At 46.3% G+C, this 21,487-nt stretch overlaps 1 protein-coding gene across 3 annotated transcripts in view; it reads left to right on the top strand.

The window, feature by feature from the left end:
- The window catches only part of RFWD3 (ring finger and WD repeat domain 3), a 45,597-nt gene extending 32,580 nt beyond the window's left edge, over positions 1–13,017 (top strand). For all 3 annotated transcript variants that reach the window (XM_032157895.2, XM_032157896.2, XM_032157897.2), the window contains 5 exons: positions 1,166–1,316; positions 3,176–3,352; positions 5,468–5,682; positions 7,576–7,787; positions 10,043–13,017. In XM_032157895.2, coding sequence (XP_032013786.1) covers positions 1,166–1,316; positions 3,176–3,352; positions 5,468–5,682; positions 7,576–7,787; positions 10,043–10,186 — 899 coding nt within the window. In that variant the 3' untranslated portion in view covers positions 10,187–13,017. The remainder of the gene's footprint in view (positions 1–1,165; positions 1,317–3,175; positions 3,353–5,467; positions 5,683–7,575; positions 7,788–10,042) is intronic.
- The last annotated feature ends 8,470 nt before the right edge of the window (positions 13,018–21,487 follow it).

Below are 21,487 nucleotides of genomic sequence, written 5' to 3'. Positions count from 1 at the left end.
TACAGGCTCACCCCACTACGCCCAGCTAATTCTTGTATTTTTTGTAACAACAGGGTTTCACCATATTGCCCAGGCTGGTCTCGAACTCATGATCTCAAGCGAGCCATCCACCTCAGCCTCCCAAAGTGCTGCAATTACAGGCGTGAGCTACCATGCTTGGCCATGAACATATGTATTACCTCAAAAGTTTCCCTATGGCCTTTTGTAATCTCACCTGCCCCTCCCTCCTCTCTCATCCCCGGCAGTCACTGCTTTTTGTCACTACAGATGAGTTTGCATTTTCTAGAATTTTACATAAATGGAATCATACAGTGTTACCATATTTTGGTCTGACTTCTTTCTTGCTGCATAATTTTTTATTGTAGTATATATTAGTAGTTAATTCCTTTTTAACAGGTAGTATTCCATCACAGGTGTATACAATAGGTTTGTTTATCCATTTACCTGGACGTTTGGAATGGGTTATACTTTTTCTTTTTTTTTTTTCTTCTCTTCATTGTCATGAAGCAAGCATGGATTGTACTTTTTTTTTCTTTTCTTTTTTTTTGAGACGGAGTTTTGCTCTGGTTGCCTACGCTCTAGTGTAGTGGTGCGATCTCGGCTCACTACAACCTCTGCCTCCTGGGTTCAAGCGATTCTCCTGCCTCAGCCTCCGGAATAGCTGGGATTACAGGAACTTGCCACCACACCTGGCTATTTTTTTTGTATTTTAGTAGAGACAGGGTTTCACTGTGTTGGCCAGGCTTGTATTGAACTCCTGACCTCAGGTAATCCACCTGCCTCGGCCTCCCAAAGTGCTGGGATTATGGAGGTGAGACACCATGCCTGGCCTGGGTTGTACTTTTTTAAATAAATCATAGGCCGGGCGCGGTGGCTTATGCCTGTAATCCCAGCACTTTGGGAGGCTGAGGTGAGCAGATCACCGGGAGGCAGAGGTTGTAGTGAGCTGAGATTAAGCCACGGCATTCCAGCCTGGGCAACAGAGTGAGACCTGTCTCAAAAATAAATGAATAAATTGTAACACTGGAGAATTTTTGTTTGACCAGCTGGTTCCCAAGGACTTATATGCCAAGAAAGGTGGACAAAGGAGCTACTTGAAAAAGTAGTTTGCATTGCCCTAGGTTCACTTTCAGTGATCTATTTCATACTATTTTGCCTTTTTCAGGCTTTGGTGTTAAGATGTTGAGTACTGCCAACATGAAGAGCAGTCAGTACATTCCGATGCATGGCAAACAGATCCGTGGACTGGCATTTAGCAGTTACCTCAGAGGCTTGCTACTCTCTGCTTCCCTAGACAACACTATTAAACTGACCAGGTGAGTGATTTGGGGAGGAAGGTGGAGACTGGGCTCTTTGGTGTTGAGTAGCATGGAATTAGTATTGGTGTTATGATGACCTTAGCTCTGTTTTTTTGGTCTGAGACTGTGTCTTCTGAGATCCATTTAAAATATATTGCTTTTAGAAGTGGGCACAGCAGGTTACAAAACTGTATGTGTTTCCTGTTTCTTTAAAACCATATATATTACAAAATATGTCTGAAGTATATATATGTATTTTTTTAATTTTATTTTTTTTTGAAATGGAGTCTCGCTCTGTTGCCCAGGCTGGAGTGCAGTGGCGCAATCTCAGCTCACGGCAAGCTCCGCCTCCCGGGTTCAGGCCATTCTCCTGCTTCAGCCTCCCGAGTAGCTGGGACTACAGGCGCCTGTCACCACGCCTGGCTAATTTTTTTTTATTATTATTATTTTTTTTAGTAGAGATGGGGTTTCATCGTGTTAGCCAGGATGGTCTGGATCTCCTGACCTTGTGATCCGCCCACCTCAGCCTCCCAAAGTGCTGGGATTACAGGCGTGAGCCACCGCGCCCGGCCTCTTAAGTATATTTTAAGGAGATGAGAATAAAACTCTAAAGTTAGTGGAGACCAGGCGTGGTGGCTCACGCCTGTAATCCTAGCACTTTGTGAGTCCGAGGCAGGCGGATCAGCTGAGGTCAGGGGTTTGAGTCCAGCCTGGCCAACATGGTGAAACCCTGTCTTTAATTTGTGGAATGACAGGATGGAGGGAGCTTTGGTACCTGACATCAGAGTCGCCATACCAGGTTGGTACTGTTTACTCCTGGTCCTGGTCTGTTACCTGGATAATTCTGTGTAACAGAGATGTTCACCAAGCACTCACTGCCCATGGGTACCATGATGACTTCTTTTATACCCTTAGTCACAGCGTTTTATCTGTCACATGCTCTGTGAGTACTGTGAACCAGATGTGAGTGTGCTCCATGCCTTTATAAGTATTGTTTTAGGCCGGGCACGGTGGCTCACGCTTGTAATCCCAGCACTTTGGGAGGCCGAGGCGGGCGGATCACGAAGTCAGGAGATTGAGACCACGGTGAAACCCCGTCTCTACTAAAAGTACAAAAAAACTAGCCGGGCATGGTGGCGGGCGCCTGTAGTCCCAGCTACTCGGAGAGGCTGAGGCAGGAGAATGGTGTGAACACGGGAGGCGGAGCTTGCAGCGAGCCGAGATTGCGCCACTGCACTCCAGCCTGGGTGAAAGAGCGAGACTCCATCTCAAAAAAAAAAAAAAGTATTGTTTTAAAAATAAGGTAGAAAAATGTTACATACCAGAGTGTTGATTGGGTTATTATTTATTTATTTTTGAGAGAGAGAGAGACTCACTCTGTCACGCAGGCTGGAGTACAGAGGCGTGATCTCAGCTCACTGCAACTTCCGCCTCCCGGGGTTCAAGTGATTCTCCTGCCTCAGCCTCCCGAGTAGCTGGGATTACAGGTGCACACCACCACACCTGGCTAATTTTTGTATTTTTAGTTTCGCCATGTTGGCCAGGCTGATCTTGAACTCCTGACCTCAAGTGATATGTCTCCCTCAGACTCCCAAAATGCTGGGATTACAGGCATGAGCCACCATGCCTAGCCCTTTTAATTTATTATTTTACTTCCTTACAACTCAAGAGGAAAACCTGTGTCCCCCAAAACAAATGTTACGGAATTTAAAGGAGTTACCTGGGCAGATCCTAGAAAAAATAGGGAATCCAGATAGTTTGAGTGTATGAGTGTGTTCTCAGTAAGGATTAATGATCATTTAAATGATAATCTTTACATCTTTGTCATGTATTTGATTTTCTTAATGCAGTTGTAAAAATCTTTTGTAACTCCACAGCCTGGAGACAAATACCGTGGTCCAGACTTATAATGCTGGACGTCCTGTCTGGAGCTGTTGCTGGTGTCTTGATGAGACTAACTACATCTATGCTGGACTGGCCAATGGTTCAATTCTGGTATATGACGTGCGAAACACGAGCAATCATGTGCAGGAGTTAGTAGCTCAGAAAGCCAGGTGGGGAGCCACTCACTCTTTTCCTGGTGGTAGCAGCTTTCTCTTGGCTTATTATTGTGTTAACTGTCTCTTCAGTGGGTGTTCCACAGTTGGTCACAAATCCTCACAAATTTTTTGAAAATCCACTTGGTCTCACTTCAGAATCAATAACATTCTTATTAATAAGAGTTTGTATTCATGCTATTTCATATGACGGAGAGTTCTGGTACAAGTATAGCCAGGTTCATAGTAATCATCTAACATGGCAAAGTAGAGTCAGATCTATATTCAGAACCCAGCTCCACTACTTAGAAGTTGTGTGACCTTAGTTGTATTTTCTTGGCCCACTGTGAGCTTAATCTGTAAAATCTGGTCAATGTAGACTTGCTTTAATAGCCACATGTCACCGGGCGCGGTGGCTCACACCTGTAATCCCAGCACTTTGGGAAGATGAGGCGGACAGATCAGGAGGTCAGGAATTTGAGACCAGCCTGACCAACGTGGTAAAACCTCGTCTCTACTAAAAATACAAAAAAAATTAGCCATGCATGGTGGCACACGCCTATAATCCCAGCTACTCAGGAGGCTGAGGCAGGAGAATCTCTTGAGCCTCGGAGGTGGAGGTTGCGGTGAGCCGAGATTGCGCCGTTGCACTCCAGCCTGGGCAACAGAGTGAGACGCTGTCCCAAAAAAAAAAAAAAAATAGCCACATGTCTAGAACATAGGAAGAGATCAGTTAAGGGTAACCTAATCAAAAGTGATTTAAAACTTCCCTAATCCAAAGCTAAACCAACTTGTTTGAAGATACCATATTATTATTATTTATCATTTAATCCATTTATGAGATTGAGAAGTTTATAAAGTCAGCCCAAGTTCTGAGGATGAATGGCCACCGGCACCACTCTGTCTTAGAATGTGTTGAGCTGCCCTGTAGGTAAAAAGTTATCAAAAGGGGAGTAGGGTCTGTGACCTGGCCAAAATGAAAAGTATCTTAACAGATAATTTAGTTTCCAATTGGATATATTAAAAAGAGCAAGGAGAGCCAAACATAAAGATATCACTAAAGTAATAATTCTTTACTGAAACCTAGGCCCAAATAGAGTAGACAGTAAAATATGGCAAGGTTTTTTTTGTTGTTGGTGGTAGTGGTTTTTTGTTGTTTTTTTTTTAAGATGGCGTCTCACTCTGTCACCCAGGCTGGAGTGCAGTGGCACAGTCTTGGCTCACTGCATCCTCCACCTCCCGAGTAGCTGGGACTACAGGCGTGTGCCACCACACCTGACTAACTTTTGTATTTTTAGTAGAGATGGGGTTTCACCATATTGGCCAGGCTGGTCTCAAACCGGTGACCTCAAGTGATTCTCCCACCTCGGCTTCCCGAAGTGCTGGGATTACAGGCGTGAGCCACCATGCCCAGCCAAACACAGCAAGTTTTAAAATAGCAAGGAAAGAATATTTGTATGTATTGTTCATTTTTATTTTTGTTTACTTTGATTACCTTTATTGTGATGGGGAAAATGAAATAAAACAGGCAAAGTAGACGCTTTGGCAACTTTGGCATGAATGAGTTCATAGCAGAAATGAGTTCATAGGAACACAGTCTGAAGGATGATATTTCTGAGAGAATTCTTGGCGCATAGTCCGGTCATACGCTTGCAGAAGGAAATTTAGAAAATCTAAAACAGTCCTGTTTCTGAATTAAAATGTAGCTGCTTTTAACTGTATTTTAATTGTGGGGTCTGTCGACTACAACTTGGGATCTTTATTTTGTTACGTATATAAGCTTTGTTTCTTTCCTGACTTTTCTTATGTGGCTAAACCCATTTCCAGAAGCTTCACATCAGTCAAGCTTCCTAGTAATTGTGATCTTGTATCCCTTAAATTTCCTAGTTCTTCTTTTCCTTTTCTTTTAGAGCATCTGGTATCTCCCCTGAAATTAGTTGCAGAATATTATATGTATGTCCTTTTGTTTCTACAGAGAGGGTTGATCATTTTTATCAGATATCAGAGGATAGTGACTAAAGGCGTTTCAACTCCTCTGTAGAGGTGGGAATGTGCTTGAGGGTTCCTGCTAGTGGGGTCTGGAGCCGTCCGAGTTTTGAAATGTGAGATACAGTTTCCTTACTTTCCTTTCAGATGCCCGCTGGTCTCCCTGTCATACATGCCCAGAGCTGCCTCAGCTGCATTTCCATATGGTGGGGTGCTGGCTGGAACCTTGGAGGATGCTTCATTCTGGGAACAGAAAATGGACTTTTCTCATTGGCCTCATGTGCTGCCCTTGGAGCCAGGGGGCTGCATAGACTTTCAGACAGAGAACAGCTCCCGGCACTGTCTTGTGACCTACAGGCCTGGTGAGTAGTGCTGGGGTCTCCCATAGTTTATTTGGGAGCACAGTGGTAGAGAAGAGGGAAGGAGAGTTTGATCCTACCCTTTGGGTGGCTGTGGTACCGCTCACAGGCTAACAACATATGTTGTAGCTCTTGCTACTACAGGGAGGATGGTGGCTCCAAGCTCCCGCACAGAGCCTGCCTCCCTGCTCCTTATGTGTGAGGACTGGAGCATATTCTGCCAGGTACTCCTGGAAGTGAATTAGCCACTTAGGAGCCCCTACAACTTAGAACAGTAGTGGAACAAGGGGGCCAGCTCTAGGTCGTTGAGCCGCCTTGAAATCACTTTGTATCTTCTGCCTGCCTCTTACTTCCCCTGAGAGAAAGGCCCAGATTAGGGCAGCCATGTAGTGGCTAGCATATCGAAATGGACAACAATGGTTGTGTGGGCCCAGCCAGCTGAACATCTCTGCCTCTGGAATCAGAGGTGGAACCCGTAACAGCAGACTGTGCTTCATTCACAGGTTCTTTCTAGGCTAAGCGGCATGAATCTAAATTCCTGGTAAACTGTACTGATGGTCAGTGTTCTAGGTTTTTTCTTTCTAATTTGGTCTTGAGGTCTCTGTCAGGAGAGTGGCTATAAACTCTAGCCCTGTCCTGCCAAACACTAGGGAGTTCATTGTGGGTGTTCATAGTGTGCCTTTCACAGGATACTCCTTTGTCCTGGCAGATGGCCTAATGCCTGCCTGACCCATGACCAGATGTCCCTCTCACAGGAAACTTGTTTATACTGGCAGGTACCCTTGTGGCTCTTGTCTGACCTGTGTCCAGTTCATTTCCCTTGAGATAGTGACTCTATAGAAGAGCCCTGACTAGGAAACAAGTTAGGTTCAGGTGTGTTGGTCAGGTGAGACGCAAAGGAGGCAATGCAGAAAACACAGGAAATAAAGGAATCAGCTTACTTGACAGATCCCACAGAGAAGAGGGCAGCATGCTTCAGGGGCCAATGGGAAGAAGGGGGAGCCATCCAGGACAGGCCTGCTCCCTTAAGGGTGGGGTAGGGGTGGAGGGGAGGGACAAGTGGGCTATATTTCAAACCTCTGCTCAGGGAAGGGATGTTTTAACTAGGCCAAAGTTGACAGGGTACATCTGGGTTTCAAATAGTTTATGCTAGCCCTAAAAACAGATGCTGAGGTAACAACTGTATTAAACAAATTTATAACAGTCAGGCAGATGTATAGTCAGAGTTAGTCATTAAATGCTCACAGCTAGTTGTGGGTGGGTCTACTCATGTTTTAAGTTTTGTTTTAGCTGAGAAACATCTCAGTACCACTTCAGACCCTTTGGCTCTTCGTCATCCCACAGTTCTGCTGTCTCCAAGACTGTGATTTGCTGTGACTGGTGTACAAAGCCTGGGGGTCCTATTTTGTTATCTCGCTTTTGTTTGCCTCCCAGCAGAATTTCAGATACATGTTTCCCTTTCTGTAATAGCATGCTTTCACTTTATAAAAATGTGCAGTCCCAGGGGCTAATGAGGTTCTCACTGGGGGAAGGGAAAAACCTTTTACTGAGAATTCTTGAGAGAGAAATCCCCTAGCAGAGGTCTGGCAGGAGACTGATTTTACTAAAACAGATAACTCACTCTCAGAATTGTTTTTCTCTTAAGCAAAAAACTGTTGTAGATAACTTGATTCCAGGAAGCCTGCGGTTGTAAATTTCATTGATGCTAGCCTACGATTCTAAATTTCACTGATGCTATGATAATTGTTCTTTCATTTGTTTTGTAACTGTTCTTGATGGTTTAATGCATTTATAGCTTTTCCATACAATTAGGTTGTAAGCGTGTGAGGTTTGGGTACTTGGTTAATTTTTTGTGTATCATCCCCATGGTGCAGCACTGATTTCTCTGTCCCATAGATAAAAATCACACCACCATACGAAGTGTGCTGATGGAAATGTCCTACCGACTGGATGACACTGGAAATCCAATCTGTTCCTGCCAGCCTGTACATACATTTTTTGGAGGACCCACTTGCAAACTATTGACCAAAAATGCCATTTTCCAAAGCCCAGAGAATGATGGCAACATCCTGGTGTGTACTGGGGATGAAGCAGCAAATTCTGCCCTGGTGAGCCTGTTATTTTTTACCTTCATATAAAAAGTAGTTTTGCTTAAAATATTGGTAAGGGAAAACGTGAACATTTTTTTACAGAAGCTTATAAAGCAAAAAAGTGTAAGTTCTGCTCTGTAACCCCACATATCCGCATATGTGTGTATGTGAGGTTGCTTGGTTTCCATGAGTCGTGCTTTCCATATTGCTTTGTAGATCTTGACTCACTGCTGCAACCTCTACTTCTTGGGTTCAAGTGATTCTCCTGCCTCAGCCTCCTGAGTAGCTGGGATTACAGGCACCCACCACCGTGCCCGACTGATTTTTGTATTTTTAGTAGACACAGGGTTTCACCGTGTTGGCCAGGCTGGTCTCAAACTCCTGACCTCAAGTGATCTGCCGGCCTTGGCATCCCAAAGTGCTGGGATTACAGGCCTGAGCCATTGCACCCAGCTGAGATGTTCTTGAACCTGAGTCTGATTAAGGCCTAGAGTAGCACTGTCCAGTACAGTCACACTAGTCACATGAGCACTTAAAGTGTGCTTAGTGCCAAGGAAGAACTTAATGTTTAATTTTAATCAAGTTAAATATAAACTTGTGTGACTAGAGGCCACCATATTGTATAGTGCCACTCTAGAAGCTAGTGCTAACTTTCATTGACTAGAGTTGCAGGGAATAGAGGAGAACAAGTTTAATGATAGCACAGAAAGCATATACACAAGTCCAGGTTGTGGGCGTTCTATAAGACAGCTGATCTGGCTTCCACAACAAGTCAATGGCAGAAGAAAAAAGGTGGGATTAAGGTGTGAGCCATGGCGCCTGGCCTGTCCTTTTTTTTTTTTTTTTTTTTCTTGAGACAGTCTCGCTCTGTTACCCAGGCTGGAGTGCAGAGGCACAATTTCGGCTCACTGCCACCTCCACCTCCCAGGTTCAAGCAATTCTTGTGCCTCAGCTTCCCAAGTAGCTTGGTGCACACCAACATACCTGGCTAATTTTTGTATTTTTAGTAGAGACAGGGTTTTGCCATGTTTCCCAGGCTGGTCTCAAACTCCTGGGCTCAAGCAGTCTTCTCACCTCAGCCTCACAGACTGCTAAGATTACAAGCATGAGCCACCGTGCCTGGCCCTCTCTACTTTTTTTTTTTGAGAGAGGGTCTCGCTCTGTTGCCCAGGCTGGAGTGCAGAGGTGCAATCTTGGCTTACTATAACCTCCACGTCCTGGGTTCAAGTGATTCTTGTGCTTCAGCCTCCCAAGTAGCTGGAACTATGGGTGTGTGCCACCATGCCCGGCTAGCTCTGCTTTTTAATACTTCAAAATATTTTTCATTTCTTTTGTTCGTTTGTTTGTTTGTTTTTAAGCGACAGTATCTTGCTCGGTCCAGGCTAGAGTGCAGTAGTGCAATCATGGTTCACTGTAGCTTCAAACTCCTCAGCCTAAGCAGTCCTCCTTCAGCCTCTTGAGTAGCTGGGACTGCAGGCATGCACCACACCTGGCTAATTTTTTCTTGTAGAGATGGGAATCTTGCTATATTGCCCCAGCTGGTCTCAATCTCCTATCCTCAAGCTGTCCTCCCATCTCAGACTCCCAAAGTGTTGGAATTACAGGTCTGAGACACCATGCCTGGCCAATAATAAATTTTTAGAGGCCAGACACGGTGGCTCACGCCTGTAATCCCAGCACTTTGGGAGGCCAAGGTGGGTGGATCACCTGAGGTCAGGAGTTGAAGACCAGCCTGGCCAACATGGTGAAACCCCGTCTCTACCAAAAATACAAGAAAATTAGCCAGGTGTGGTGGCAGGCACCTATAGTCCCAGCTACTTAGGAGGCTGAGGCACGAGAATCGCTTGAACCTAGGAGGCAGATGTTGCAGTAAGCCAAGATCGCGCCACTGCACTCAAGCCTGGGTGACAAGAGTGAGACTCTGTCTCAAAAAAAAAGAAAAAAGGTGAGTTCCATGAGGGCAAAGACAGGGACTTTATCTTACTGACCCTTCTGTCCCTAGAAGAGGCTGGCACATTGAACGAATGGAAGCTGGGCTTTATTTTCAGATCCACTTACAGGTAGACTAATTGCTGATTACAGTAGGTGAGGCTGTACCTGAACTATGTCAGGTGTGCTGACTTTGAACAACCTTGCGAAGGTTAGGGACGGCCTGCTTTGTTCTCCAGGTAGTGTTCTCTCTGCAGCCTTTCAGACTTGTTGGATGTTGAAGAAAGGAAGTCCCTTCGTGTACTGACTGACTCCTGACCCTTCCCTCTGCTTGCGTTCTTTAGCTGTGGGATGCTGCCAGTGGCTCGTTGCTCCAGGACCTACAGACCGATCAGCCTGTCTTGGACATCTGCCCATTTGAGATGAACCATAACAGCTACTTGGCTACCTTAACAGAGAAGATGGTCCACATCTATAAGTGGGAGTGACTGTGGTCTTGAAACCTTGAAGGCATGCTGCTGGTTATATATTTGCTAGCGCCTAGCAGCCCCAAGCAAGATCCCTGTTTATTGTCTGCAGCCTAGAACACTGGGGATCATGGTTTGTTTGCATCAGTATGATTCTAGGACTCTAGGTCACTGAGATACTACAGATTGTGTATCTGTTATATCCACTAAAAGAGTAATTGATGGGTACTTTACATTATCCATTTCTTGGGTTTAAAGCCTTCATTAACCATTATTGTATGTTGGAAATTCTTATTTTCTTTATTTTCTATGTGACTTTCTGGACCTTAGAGAGTGTCCTCTCAGCCGGGCGCGGTGGCTCAAGCCTGTCATCCCAGCACTTTGGGAGGCTGAGGCGGGCGGATCACGAGGTCAGGAGATCGAGACCATCCTGGCTAACACGGTGAAACCCCGTCTCTACTAAAAAAAAAAAACACAAAAAATTAGCCGGGCGTGTTGGCGGGCGCCTGTATTCCCAGCTACTCGGGAGGCTGAGGCAGGAGAATGGCATGAACCCAGGAGGTGGAGGTTGCGGTGAGCCGAGATCGTGCCACTGCACTCCAGCCTGGGGGACAGAGAAAGACTCCGTCTCAAAAAAAAAAAAAGAGTGTCCTCTCGTCATCTAGGATGTGAGTGGGCATCAAGCATTTTCTGGAGGATATGACATCCCATCTGAGTTGTCCGGTCACTTAGGTATCCTTGAAGGGACTAACCATTGTCTTGATACTGATTTGATGTAACGTAGATGTAAAAGAGTATTATTCAGTTGAACACAAGAGGGCACTGTAGAACCTCGTGTCCGGTTTATTTCTGACCTTGAAGGCTGACAATCTTTTAGTAACTTGTCTCATCTCCGCACAAGTGTGTGATAGAGCACCCCTGGGTGTGCTTTGTGGCAACAACACTTGTGTTCCAGGTGTGAAGTGCTGCGACATTGGCAGGCCCAGTGATGGAAGCAGCTAGTGAACGATTCCCTTTGCTAATGCCTAGTGCATTAAGTTCTTTGCTTTGTGAAAGGTAAGGAAAGAGGCCAGTTGTTTGAGCGGTGGGGAACATTTTGTTTTTTCTAGCCAGCTTAGGATCTCAGGATTGGTTTTATCCAAGCTAGTGCTTTGAAGAACACTATCTCTTCTCAGGAAAAGATGAGTGATAGGTCAAAGCTTTTACTTGAGTCTCCCCTAGTGTCAGAGATCAGGAGAAAAAGACATAAGAGAATTTACAAAAGCTATTCAGACTGCTACTGAAAACATGAGAAGAACTTGTCTTCCATTTTGAGAGTTCCTATCTAAATAAAGCCAATCCCTCAGACTGAGGGGCTGTTCTTAAGTGTTCTTTATACATTACAGTTATCCAGTTAAAGCCTTCCCCATGTGAAGCTGATGTTTGATTCCAATTTCCTCTGATTTGCCTCCCTAACCTTTTCTAGGGCTAAGTTTGTATTTCTTTGCATTGCCGCAGACTACTTTGCCAAACCACTTCCACAACAGAATATGCTTCAAGATGTGGGCAGGTCAGTGTCCTGTTCATGGGAGAAAATGGCTAACAATCTGATATTCTCAAATGATTATTGAAGAGTTGTTACCGTTTTTATTATAAAACACTTCTGACCTGTCAATTCAAGAGCTGTTTCTAGGATCTTTCTCTCCGGCAAGGGGTTGTTGCACTAGATTTCCCCAGAGTTCCAAGTTCTAGTTGTGCCTTTTAATGACCCTTTAATATTTTAGGACATAATTTTTTCCTTTTTTAAATTTTTTGTAGAAGTAGATGTTTCACTACGTTGTCCAAGCTGGTCTTGGACTTCTGGCCTCAAGTAATCCTCCTGTCTCAGCCTCCTAAAGTACCAAGATTATAGGCATGAGCCACTGCACCCGGCCCCTATTTGAAGACGTCTTTTGTAAAAGCTAGCTTCTAGAACCTGAGAAGAGCTCTTTTCTCAGAGGAGATATTCCTTTTTATATGTTAATGATTAAGAGTGGTTGCCCAGGCCTAGTTTCAGTGGCAGAATAGGATTGAAATTAAAAAACAGAACTCATCTGGCTTCAGCAGATTGCCACCAAGAGGATACAGGTGGTCAGGCCCTGGCTGGCTTTGTCTTTGGACCTGGGCAGGGTTAGGATTTGACTTGCTTTGAAGTACCTGATGCTGATTGATTCCCCTAATAGTAGGAAGCAAGAGACTTAACTATGAGGGACGTTAGGTGAATCTTAAGTCTTACCAGTCCTTGCATTAGTACATTAAATTTGGATGTTTTGGAAGCAAATTCATATGATCGTGACTGATTTCTCCAAAGAAAAAAAACCTTGTCGAGCCTGACCAACATGGTGAAACCCCATCTCTACTAAAAATACAAAAATTAACTGGGTGCAGTGGTGCGTACGTCTGTAGTCCCAGCTACTTGGGAGGCTGAGGCAGGAGAATTGCTTGAACCCTGGGAGGCAGAGGTTGCAGTGAGTCGAGATCGCGTCACTGCACTCCAGCCTGGGTGACAGAGCAAGACTCCATCTCAAAAAAAAAAAAAAAACCCTGCTGCCATTCCCAATCCTCATTGTAGGACATCACATTTATAAATCCAGGCTTTAGTCTTCTGGGCTCCACCAGTCTCTGCCCCACCATATTCCTTTGTCACTACCTCTAAGTTTTTTTCCCCACTTGAAGATTTGGAGTTAAACGAACTCAAAATATCTTGTCATTGTATGTATTCTTGCATCTGCTTTGAAAACAGGGCAATGGGAGCTCTGTTTATACCCTATGTTTTAATGTTTCTGTTTTATGTTTTAATGTTAATATGAAAATAAAGAATTTGCTATGTATAATGGCTCCTAGTGCCTTTTGTCTCTTTGACTTCTAGAGGCGGGAACATGTCAGCCTCTTGGGAGAGGGATATAATCCCAACCTGGTAGATTTCTTGGGTTTTTTTGCTTGTTTGTTTTTTGAGACAGACTCTTGCTCTGTAGCCTTAGCTGGAGTGCAGTGGTGCCATCTCGGTTCACTGCAAACTCCACCTCCTAGGTTCAAGAGATTCTCCTGTCTCAGCCTCCTGAGTAGCTGAGATTACAGGTGTGTGCCATCATGCTCGGCTAATTTTTGTATTTTTAGTAGAGACGGGTTTCAGCATGTTGGTCAGGCTGGTCTCAAACTTCTGACCTCGTGATCTGCCTGCCTCAGCCTCCCAAAGTGCTGGGATTACAGGCGTGAGCCACCGCGCCTGGGCTTTTTTTTTTTTAACTGAATCTCACTCTCTTGTCCCAGGCTGGAGTGCAGTAGTTCAATCTCAGCTCACTGCAACCTCTGCCTCCCGGGTTCAAGCGATTCCCCTGCCTCATTCCTCCCGAGTATCTGGGATTACAGGCGCCTGCAACCATGCCTGGCTTATTTCTCTATTTTTAGTAGAGATGGGGTTTTACCATGTTGGCCAGGCTGGTCTCCAACTCCTGACCTCAAGTGATTTGTCTATCTTGACAGCCTCCCAAAGTGCTGGGATTACAGGCATGAGCCACCTCACCCAGCCGTAGATTTTCTCTTTTTCACACAAATGAAGTGGTTGAGGCTTTAGCTTGCAGTTGTGTTTTGCTGTTGCCAATGGAAAGCAATGTGTTTGCCTCTTAAGAACCCTGTGCCCTGGCCGTGTGGCTCACACCTGTAATCCCAGCACTTTGGGAGGCCAAGGTGGGCAGATCACCTGAGGTCAGAAGTTAAAGGTCAGTCTGGCCAACAAGGTGAAACCTCATTTCTATTAAATGATACAAAAATTAGCTGGTGGTAGTGGCGGACGCCTGTTATCCCAGCTACTCGGGGCTGAGGCAGGAGAATTGTTTGAACCCAGGAGGCAGAGGTTGCAGTTAGCTGAGATCGCACCGCTGTACTCCAGCCTGGGTGACACAGTGAGACTCTGTCTCAAAAAAAAAAAAAAAAATGTCCTGGGCCGGGCGCGGTGGCTCAAGCCTGTAATCCCAGCACTTCGGGAGGCCGAGGCGGGCGGATCACGAGGTCAGGAGATCGAGACCATCCTGGCTAACACGGTGAAACCCCGTCTCTACTAAAAATACAAAAAATTAGCCGGGCGTGGTGGCGGGCGCCTGTAGTCCCAGCTACTCGGGAGGCTGAGGCAGGAGAATGGCGTGAACCCGGGAAGCGGAGCTTGCAGTGAGCCGAGATCACGCCACTGCACTCCAGCCTGGGGGACAGAGCAAGACTCCGTCTCAAAAAAAAAAAAAAAAATGTCCTGGTCTTGTGTCTGCTTACTCTCAGATCTAGGGATCTACACTTCTCAGACTTGTCTGCTGGCTTCCTGCTACTTTCTTTGAATCCAAGAGACTGTAAAGTGAGAGGAAGAGAGAGGAGGAGAGGACTTTTGTTCCCTTTATTTCTTGTAGTCATTGGCAGCACTCCTGACCGTGGCAGCAGCAATGGGCAAGTACGGGTTTCAGGGTTCCTGCTCAGCACAGCTCTGTCCACCTGCCTCAGTTTCTTTGTTCTGTTTGAGTTGAAGAATCTTTGTTGCCATAAATCATGGTGCTCTGGAATTAGGCTGGAAAGGCTGAAAATGTTTTCTAGTTTCCAGCTGAACAGCAAATGGAGTATACCGGATTCCAGGAGAACTGAATCCATAGGTATAAGGTTGCTAGCTTCATGGAGCCTGGTGCTCTAAGGGAAAATGACAGAGGTCCTAGGATAGAAGTGAACCCCAAATTACAAAACCCAACACCATGGTTTTTGTTTTTCACAGTACCCTTCTTTTTGTTTTCCATGTCAGTGACTGACTATAAGTGAAATTCTGAAAAAAAAATTTTTTAAGAAATGGGGTCTCACTGTCACCCAGGCTAGAGTGCAATGGCACTATCCTATCTCAACTGCATTCTCAAACTTCTGGGCTCAGGTAATCCTGTCTCCTCAACCTCCTAAGTAACTGGGACTGTAGTTGTGGACCACTGTGCCCAGCCAATTTTTTTTTTGCTTTTTTTTTTTTTTTTTTTTTGGTAGAGACAGGGGTCTTGCTTTGTTGCCCAACTGGTCTCAAACTTCTAGTTCAAGCAATCCTCCCACCTCACCCTCCCAAAGCATTGGGATTGCAGGCATGAGCCACCATGTCTGGCCAAAATTCTAAAAATAGACATTTGTTTGTCCTTGTTCTTAGTCAACTTATGTTTGTTGGTAACATTCTCTGTTTTATCTCTTTATAGTTTACTAATAAGTAACATTAAATATATATTACTAATAAGTAATTCTTAATGTTATGGAATGCATATTATTATTCTATCTTACAGGGGAAGAAACAGGTTAAAAATCCTAATAAAACCTGGGTACAGTGGCTCATGCCTGTAATCCCAGCACTTTGGGAGGCCAAGGAGGGTGGATCACCTGAGGTCAGGAGTTCGAGACCAGCATGGCTAACATGGTGAAACCCTGTCTCTACTAAAAATACAAAAATGAGCCAGGCATGGTGGCGTACACCTGTAATCCCAGCTTCTTTTTTTTTTTTTTTTTTTAGACGGAGTCTCGCTCTGTCTCCCAGGCTGGAGTGCAGTGGCATGATCTCAGCTCACTGGAAGCTCTGCCTCCCGGGTTCATGTCATTCTCCTGCCTCAGCCTCTTGAGTAACTGGGACTACAGGCGCCAGCCACCACACCCGGCTAATTTTTTTTGTATTTTTAGTAGAGATGGGGTTTCACTGTGTTAGCCAGGATGGTCTCGATCTCCTGACCTCGTGATCTGCCCGCCTCGGCCTCCCAAAGTGCTGGGATTACAGGCGTGAGCCACCACGCCCAGCCCCAGCTTCTTGAACCCGGGAGGTGGAGGTTGCAGTGAGCCAAGATCACGCCACTGCACTCCAGCCTGTGCAACGGGAGCAAGACTTCACCTCAAAAAAAAAAAAAAAATCCTAATAAAGGAAAATGACAGGTGGTATTTAATTAAATGTTGTAAGTCCTCGTCTTCCCAGTCTATACATTGTGTTACCAACAGCTAAGCAGGAGGTGGAGAGCCTGGGTGAAAGCTCATTTTCACTCTTCATAGCTCTGTCTCCAGAACACCCTAGGCTGAGCCCCCGCAAATTATTTCTTTGCATTGCAAATTACAACAAAGCAGACAGTCATACTCATGACGTGGCACTACAGTCTTCAAATAGTTTCCTGGGTGCTGAGGCTGGGAACCCCACTGTCCAATAGAAGAAAAAACGGATTCACAGAAGAGGCTATGACACATGGGCTAGAACTGCCCAGCAGTGGTCATCAGAGAGGTCAGCTGAAGAGAGGAGGAAGGTGGAGGAGCTAGCTGTTGGGCTTGCTCTAGAAAGCAGGGTGCAGGGCCAGCCGAATAAGGAGTCTACTGTTGAGATGTGAGGAGTGCCATGAACCCACGCTGGTCCCTGAGGAGTAATAACAGGTTTATCCAGTTACAGACACCCAGCAGAATGGTTTCCCTAGAGGCTGAACACAGGTACCAACTTAAATATCTGGATTTGGATAAAGGGAGGGTTGAAGGCTGAGGGGGAAACAGAAAGTTCAGAACATCACTAAACAGATGCTTGGGTTAAAAAAAAAAAAAAATGGCCAGGCACGGTGGCTCACGTCTGTAATCCCAGCACTTTGGGAGGTCAAGGCAGGTGGATCACGAGGTCAGGAGTTCAGCCTGGCCAACATGGTGAAACCTCGTCTCTACTAAAAATACCAAGTCTAGGAACTCCCTCAGATCCCGGTTCCTTTAAAAAGCAGTTACCCAACAGAAACATTCTGGGCTGGGAACCAGGGAGGCGCCCTGGTTTGTTTTCCCCAGTTGTATGATAGTGCCAAGCAGGCCTGATTCTCGCGATTATTCTCGAATCACCTCCTGTGTTGTGCTGGGAGCAGGACTGATTGAATTACGGAAAATGCCTGTAAAGTCTGAGTAAGAAACTTCCTGCTGGCCTGTGTGATACAAGAGTCAGCATCATTAAACGTGGCCTGACTTCCAAAAAAAAAAAAAAAAAAAAAAAAAAATTAGCCAGGCGTGGTGGCAGGCACCTGTAATCCCAGCTACTCGGGAGGCTGAGGCAGGAGAATTGCTTGAACCTGGGAGGCAGAGGTTGCAGTGACCCTAGATCGCGCCACTGCACTCCAGCCTAGGCAACAGAGCAAGACTGTCTCAAAAAAAAAAAAAAACTGGCACTTTTGTTACCTAAGCCAGCTCTGTGTGAGCTGCCAACAGTTGGATAAGCTGCTGGTTAATGAAAGTTGTAAGTGGGAAGTTGGCAGGCCACTTATTTCCCGGAATAAAGAAGGGGATGCCCGCCCTGGATAAATGGTTATGCTCTGCCTTCAAACTCCAATGCCCATAGACCCTCCCATTTAAGAGAAATGTCACCAGAGTTAAAGGAGTGCCTCGAGGAGGGTCCAGGGGAATTCCCAGGCTTGAGCTATGGTGGGGGCATTGAGTGATGGTGTGGCTTCGTCCTTTCTCATAAGCCTGGTACAAAAAATCACTGGTTAGATTGTGCAGGAACAGCCGGGCGCGGTGGCTCACGCTTGTAATCCCAGCACTTTGGGAGGCCGAGGCGGGCGGATCACGAGGTCAGGAGATCGAGACCACGGTGAAACCCCGTCTCTACTAAAAATATAAAAAATTAGCCGGGCGTGGTGGCGGGCGCCTGTAGTCCCAGCTACTCGGAGAGGCTGAGGCAGGAGAATGGCGTGAACCCGGGAGGCAGAGGTTGCAGTGAGCCGAGATTGCGCCACTGCACTCCAGCCTGGGTGACAGAGCGAGACTCCATCTCAAAAAAGGCAGGTGGATCAAAAAATCAGGAGTTAAGAGATTGTGCAGGAACAGATGGGAAAGAATGAGGGCCTAACATGAGAAAGGGTGACAGGGTAGGGGGGAAGATGGGAAATTGCCACGGAATCTAAGCTCAGTGAAGTTCTGACACCTCACTTGTACCCCAGTGGAAGCTCCAGAGTTGGCCATGACCCCAGTTCCTCTCTTGAAGATGATGTCCTGACTTGAGATAGAGAGATGGTATTTCACTAGGCAAACAGTATGCTGCCCCCTCAGCTCACAGGAGTCACTTGTCCTTGAGTCAAGGAAGTAAACGAAATACCAAATGCTAACATTCGTTTCTCTGATTGAGACCCTCTCCAAAAGACATGAAATTCCTGCAAATTGGCAAATTGCCATAAAGGAGGTAAGATTCAAACTACAGTCCTGTCTCTACTGTCTACAGATCAGAATGCTGGGCGAGTTTTTCTTCTCCAGGAGTCTTAGATTCTCAGTCTAGACAGTCACTGAGGTTGCTGTGACAGACAAGTTCAGGTCTCTTAGCTGGATAATGTGGGGGTGTCTAGAAATATGTTGCTTGTTACTCTTTTTTTTTTTTTTTTTTTTGAGATGGGGTCTCACTCTGTCACCCAGGCTGGAGGGCAGTGACACGATCTTGGCTCATTGCAACCTCTGCCTCCCAGGTTCAAGTGATTCTTCTGCCTCAGCCTCCCGAGTAGCTGGGATTACAGGTGTATGCCACCACACCTGGCTAATTTTTTGGGGGGTTTTTTTTTTTTTTTTAGATGGAGTCTCACTCCCTCCAGGCTGGAGTGCAGTGGTGCGATCTTGGCTCACTGCAACCTCCGACTCCTGGGTTCAAGCGATTCTTGTACCTCAGCCTCCCAAGTAGCTAGGATTACAGGCGCGTGCCACCACGCCCAGCTAATTTTTGTATTTTTATTAGAGACAGGGTTTCACCATGTTGGCCAGGATGGTCTCGATTTCCTGACCTCATGATCTGCCCTGCTCAGCCTCCCAAAGTGCTGGGATTACAGGCATGAGCCACCGCACCCGGCTAATTTTTGTATTTTTAGTAGAGACTGGGCTTCACCATGTTGGCCAGGCCGATCTTCAACTCCTGACCTCAGGTGATCTGCTCGCCTTGGCCTCCCAAAGTGCTGGGATTACAGGCGTGAGCCATTACGCCCAGCCATGCTATGCCTTTTATATGAAAGAGATTCTCTAGTTCAGGAAGTTACTCAGATGCGGTGACCTTGAAGATGAGCCTCTCAGATCTCCAGCTGTGGGGAACATGATTGACCTCTGTTTCATCTGCTGAGCACCGAAATCTACAACTGCATTCATGGCAAGGCTACACTTCCCAAGGATCCTCCTAGCCTTCACTAAGAGTAATAGGGCTACCGACACAGGCCCATTTCTGGAAGACTCAGTGACAGGGAACTTTTGCATGAGAACTGTTCTATGGCCTTGGCCAACTTTCTTTTTTTTTCTGGAGATGGAGTTTTGGTCTTATCGCCCAGGCTGGAGTGCAATGGCGAGATCTTGGCTCACTGCAACCTCCGTCTCCCGGGTTCAAGTGATTCTCCTGCTCAGCCTCCCAAGTAGTTGGGAATACAGGTATGCACCACCACGCCTGGATAATTTTTTTTGTATTTTTAGTAGAGACGGGGTTTCTCCATGTTGGTCAGGCTGGTCTCGAACTCCCGACGTCAGGTGATCCGCCTGCCTCGGCCTCCCAAAGGGCTGGGATTACAGGCGTGAGCCAGCATGCCCAGCCTTGGCCGACTTTCTTAGAAATGAATTTCCGTTTAGGTTGAGTCTTAGATGTTTCCACCGAATCCTCCCGTCCGTCCTTCCCTCCCTCCATACTTCACACAGTGTTGGACCTGCATCATAGTCACATGGCTCTCTCAGCCACCTCATTTTTCCTACAACTGTTGCACCTAATAAATTTCTTGCACAGCTAATCCACTTTTGTTGTCTGCTTCCTGGCAGACCTGGACTCACACAAGTAGTGCCAGGAGTGTTCCAAGAAAACAGATGGTAAGACGGGGCTGATTAGGGCCCCAGAATAATAAAGACCCAGTGGCAATATTTAACTGCCAGAAGCCAGGAGGCCACAATTACCACCATTACCAGCAAGATCAAAGGAGATGACCAAGGGCCAGATGCGGTGGCTCATACCTATAATTCTAGCACTTTGGGAGGCTGAGGCAGGAGGATCACTTGAGGTCAGGAGTTCAACACCAGCCTGGCCAACATGGTGAAACCCTGTCTGTATTAAAAATACAAAAATTTGCCAGGTGTGCTGGCTCATGCCTGTAATCCCAGCACCTTGGGAGGCCGAGGCAGGCGGATCATGCGGTCATGAGATCGAGACCATCCTGGCTAACACGGTGAAACCCTGTCTCTATTAAAAATACAAAAAAAATTAGCCGGGCGTGGTGGCACATGACTGTAGTCCCAGCTACTCGACAGGCTGAGGCAGGAGAATCACTTGAACCCGGGAGGCAGAGGTTGCAGTGAGCCAAGACTGCGCCACTGCACTCCAACCTGGGCGACAGAGTGAGACTCTGTCTCAAAAAAAAAAAAAAAATGCAAAAATTAGCTGGGCATGGTGGCACACGCCTGTAATCCCAGCTACTCAGAAAACTGAGGCACAAGAATCACTCAAACCTGGGATGCAGAGGTTACAGTGAGCCAAGATCACCCCACTACACTCCAGTGTGGGAGATAGAATGAGACATCATCTCAAAAAAAAAAAAAAAAAAAAAAAACAGGCCAGCTGTGGTGGCTCACGCCTGTAATCCCAGCACTTTGGGAGGCCAAGGCAGGCGGATCACTTGAGGTCAGAGGTTCAAGACTAGCCTAGCCAATGTGATAAAACCCCGTCTCTACTAAAAACACAAAAATTAGCTGGGCGTGGTGGCACATGCCTGTAGTCCCAGCTACTCGGAGAGGCTGAGGCAGGAGAATCGCTTGAACCTGGGAGGCAGAGGTTGCAGTGAGCCGAGATTGTGCCACTGCACTCCAGCCTGGGTGACAGAGCAAGACTCCATCTCAAAAAATAAGAAGAAGAAAATAGCGACCAAGGGGTCTTGACCAGTGGGGAGTATAGAGATGGTTAATAAAGGATAACATCACCCAAGACCAGCAAGGGAACTATTCAACATCTATAGCCAATAAGGTCCACAAGAAGGGAGGAACAGGAGGCTAAGGGTGGTCACCCCCAATAAGTCATGCTCCTTTGCCCAGTTTCTAGATCTGAGCCTTTTTTTTTTTGAGATGGAGTCTCACTCGGTCACCCAGGCTAGAGTGCAGAGGTGTGATCTTGGCTCACTGCAACCTCTACTTCCCAAGTTCAAGCGATTCTCCTGCCTCAGCCTCCTGAGTAGCTAGGACTACAGGCGTGTGCCCCCACACCCGGCTAATTTTCGTATTTTTAGTAGAGACAGGGTTTCACCATGTTGGCCAGGATGGTCTTGATCTCTTGACCTCATGATCTGCCCACCTCAGCCTCCCAAAGTGCTGGGA

The sequence above is a fragment of the Hylobates moloch genome, unplaced genomic scaffold (assembly GCF_009828535.3).
Source record: "Hylobates moloch isolate HMO894 unplaced genomic scaffold, HMol_V3 SCAFFOLD_6, whole genome shotgun sequence".
Taxonomy (NCBI): Eukaryota; Metazoa; Chordata; class Mammalia; order Primates; family Hylobatidae; genus Hylobates; species Hylobates moloch.
The sequence above is the reverse complement of the archived record's forward strand: the minus strand, read 5'-3'. Positions and strand labels throughout refer to the sequence as shown.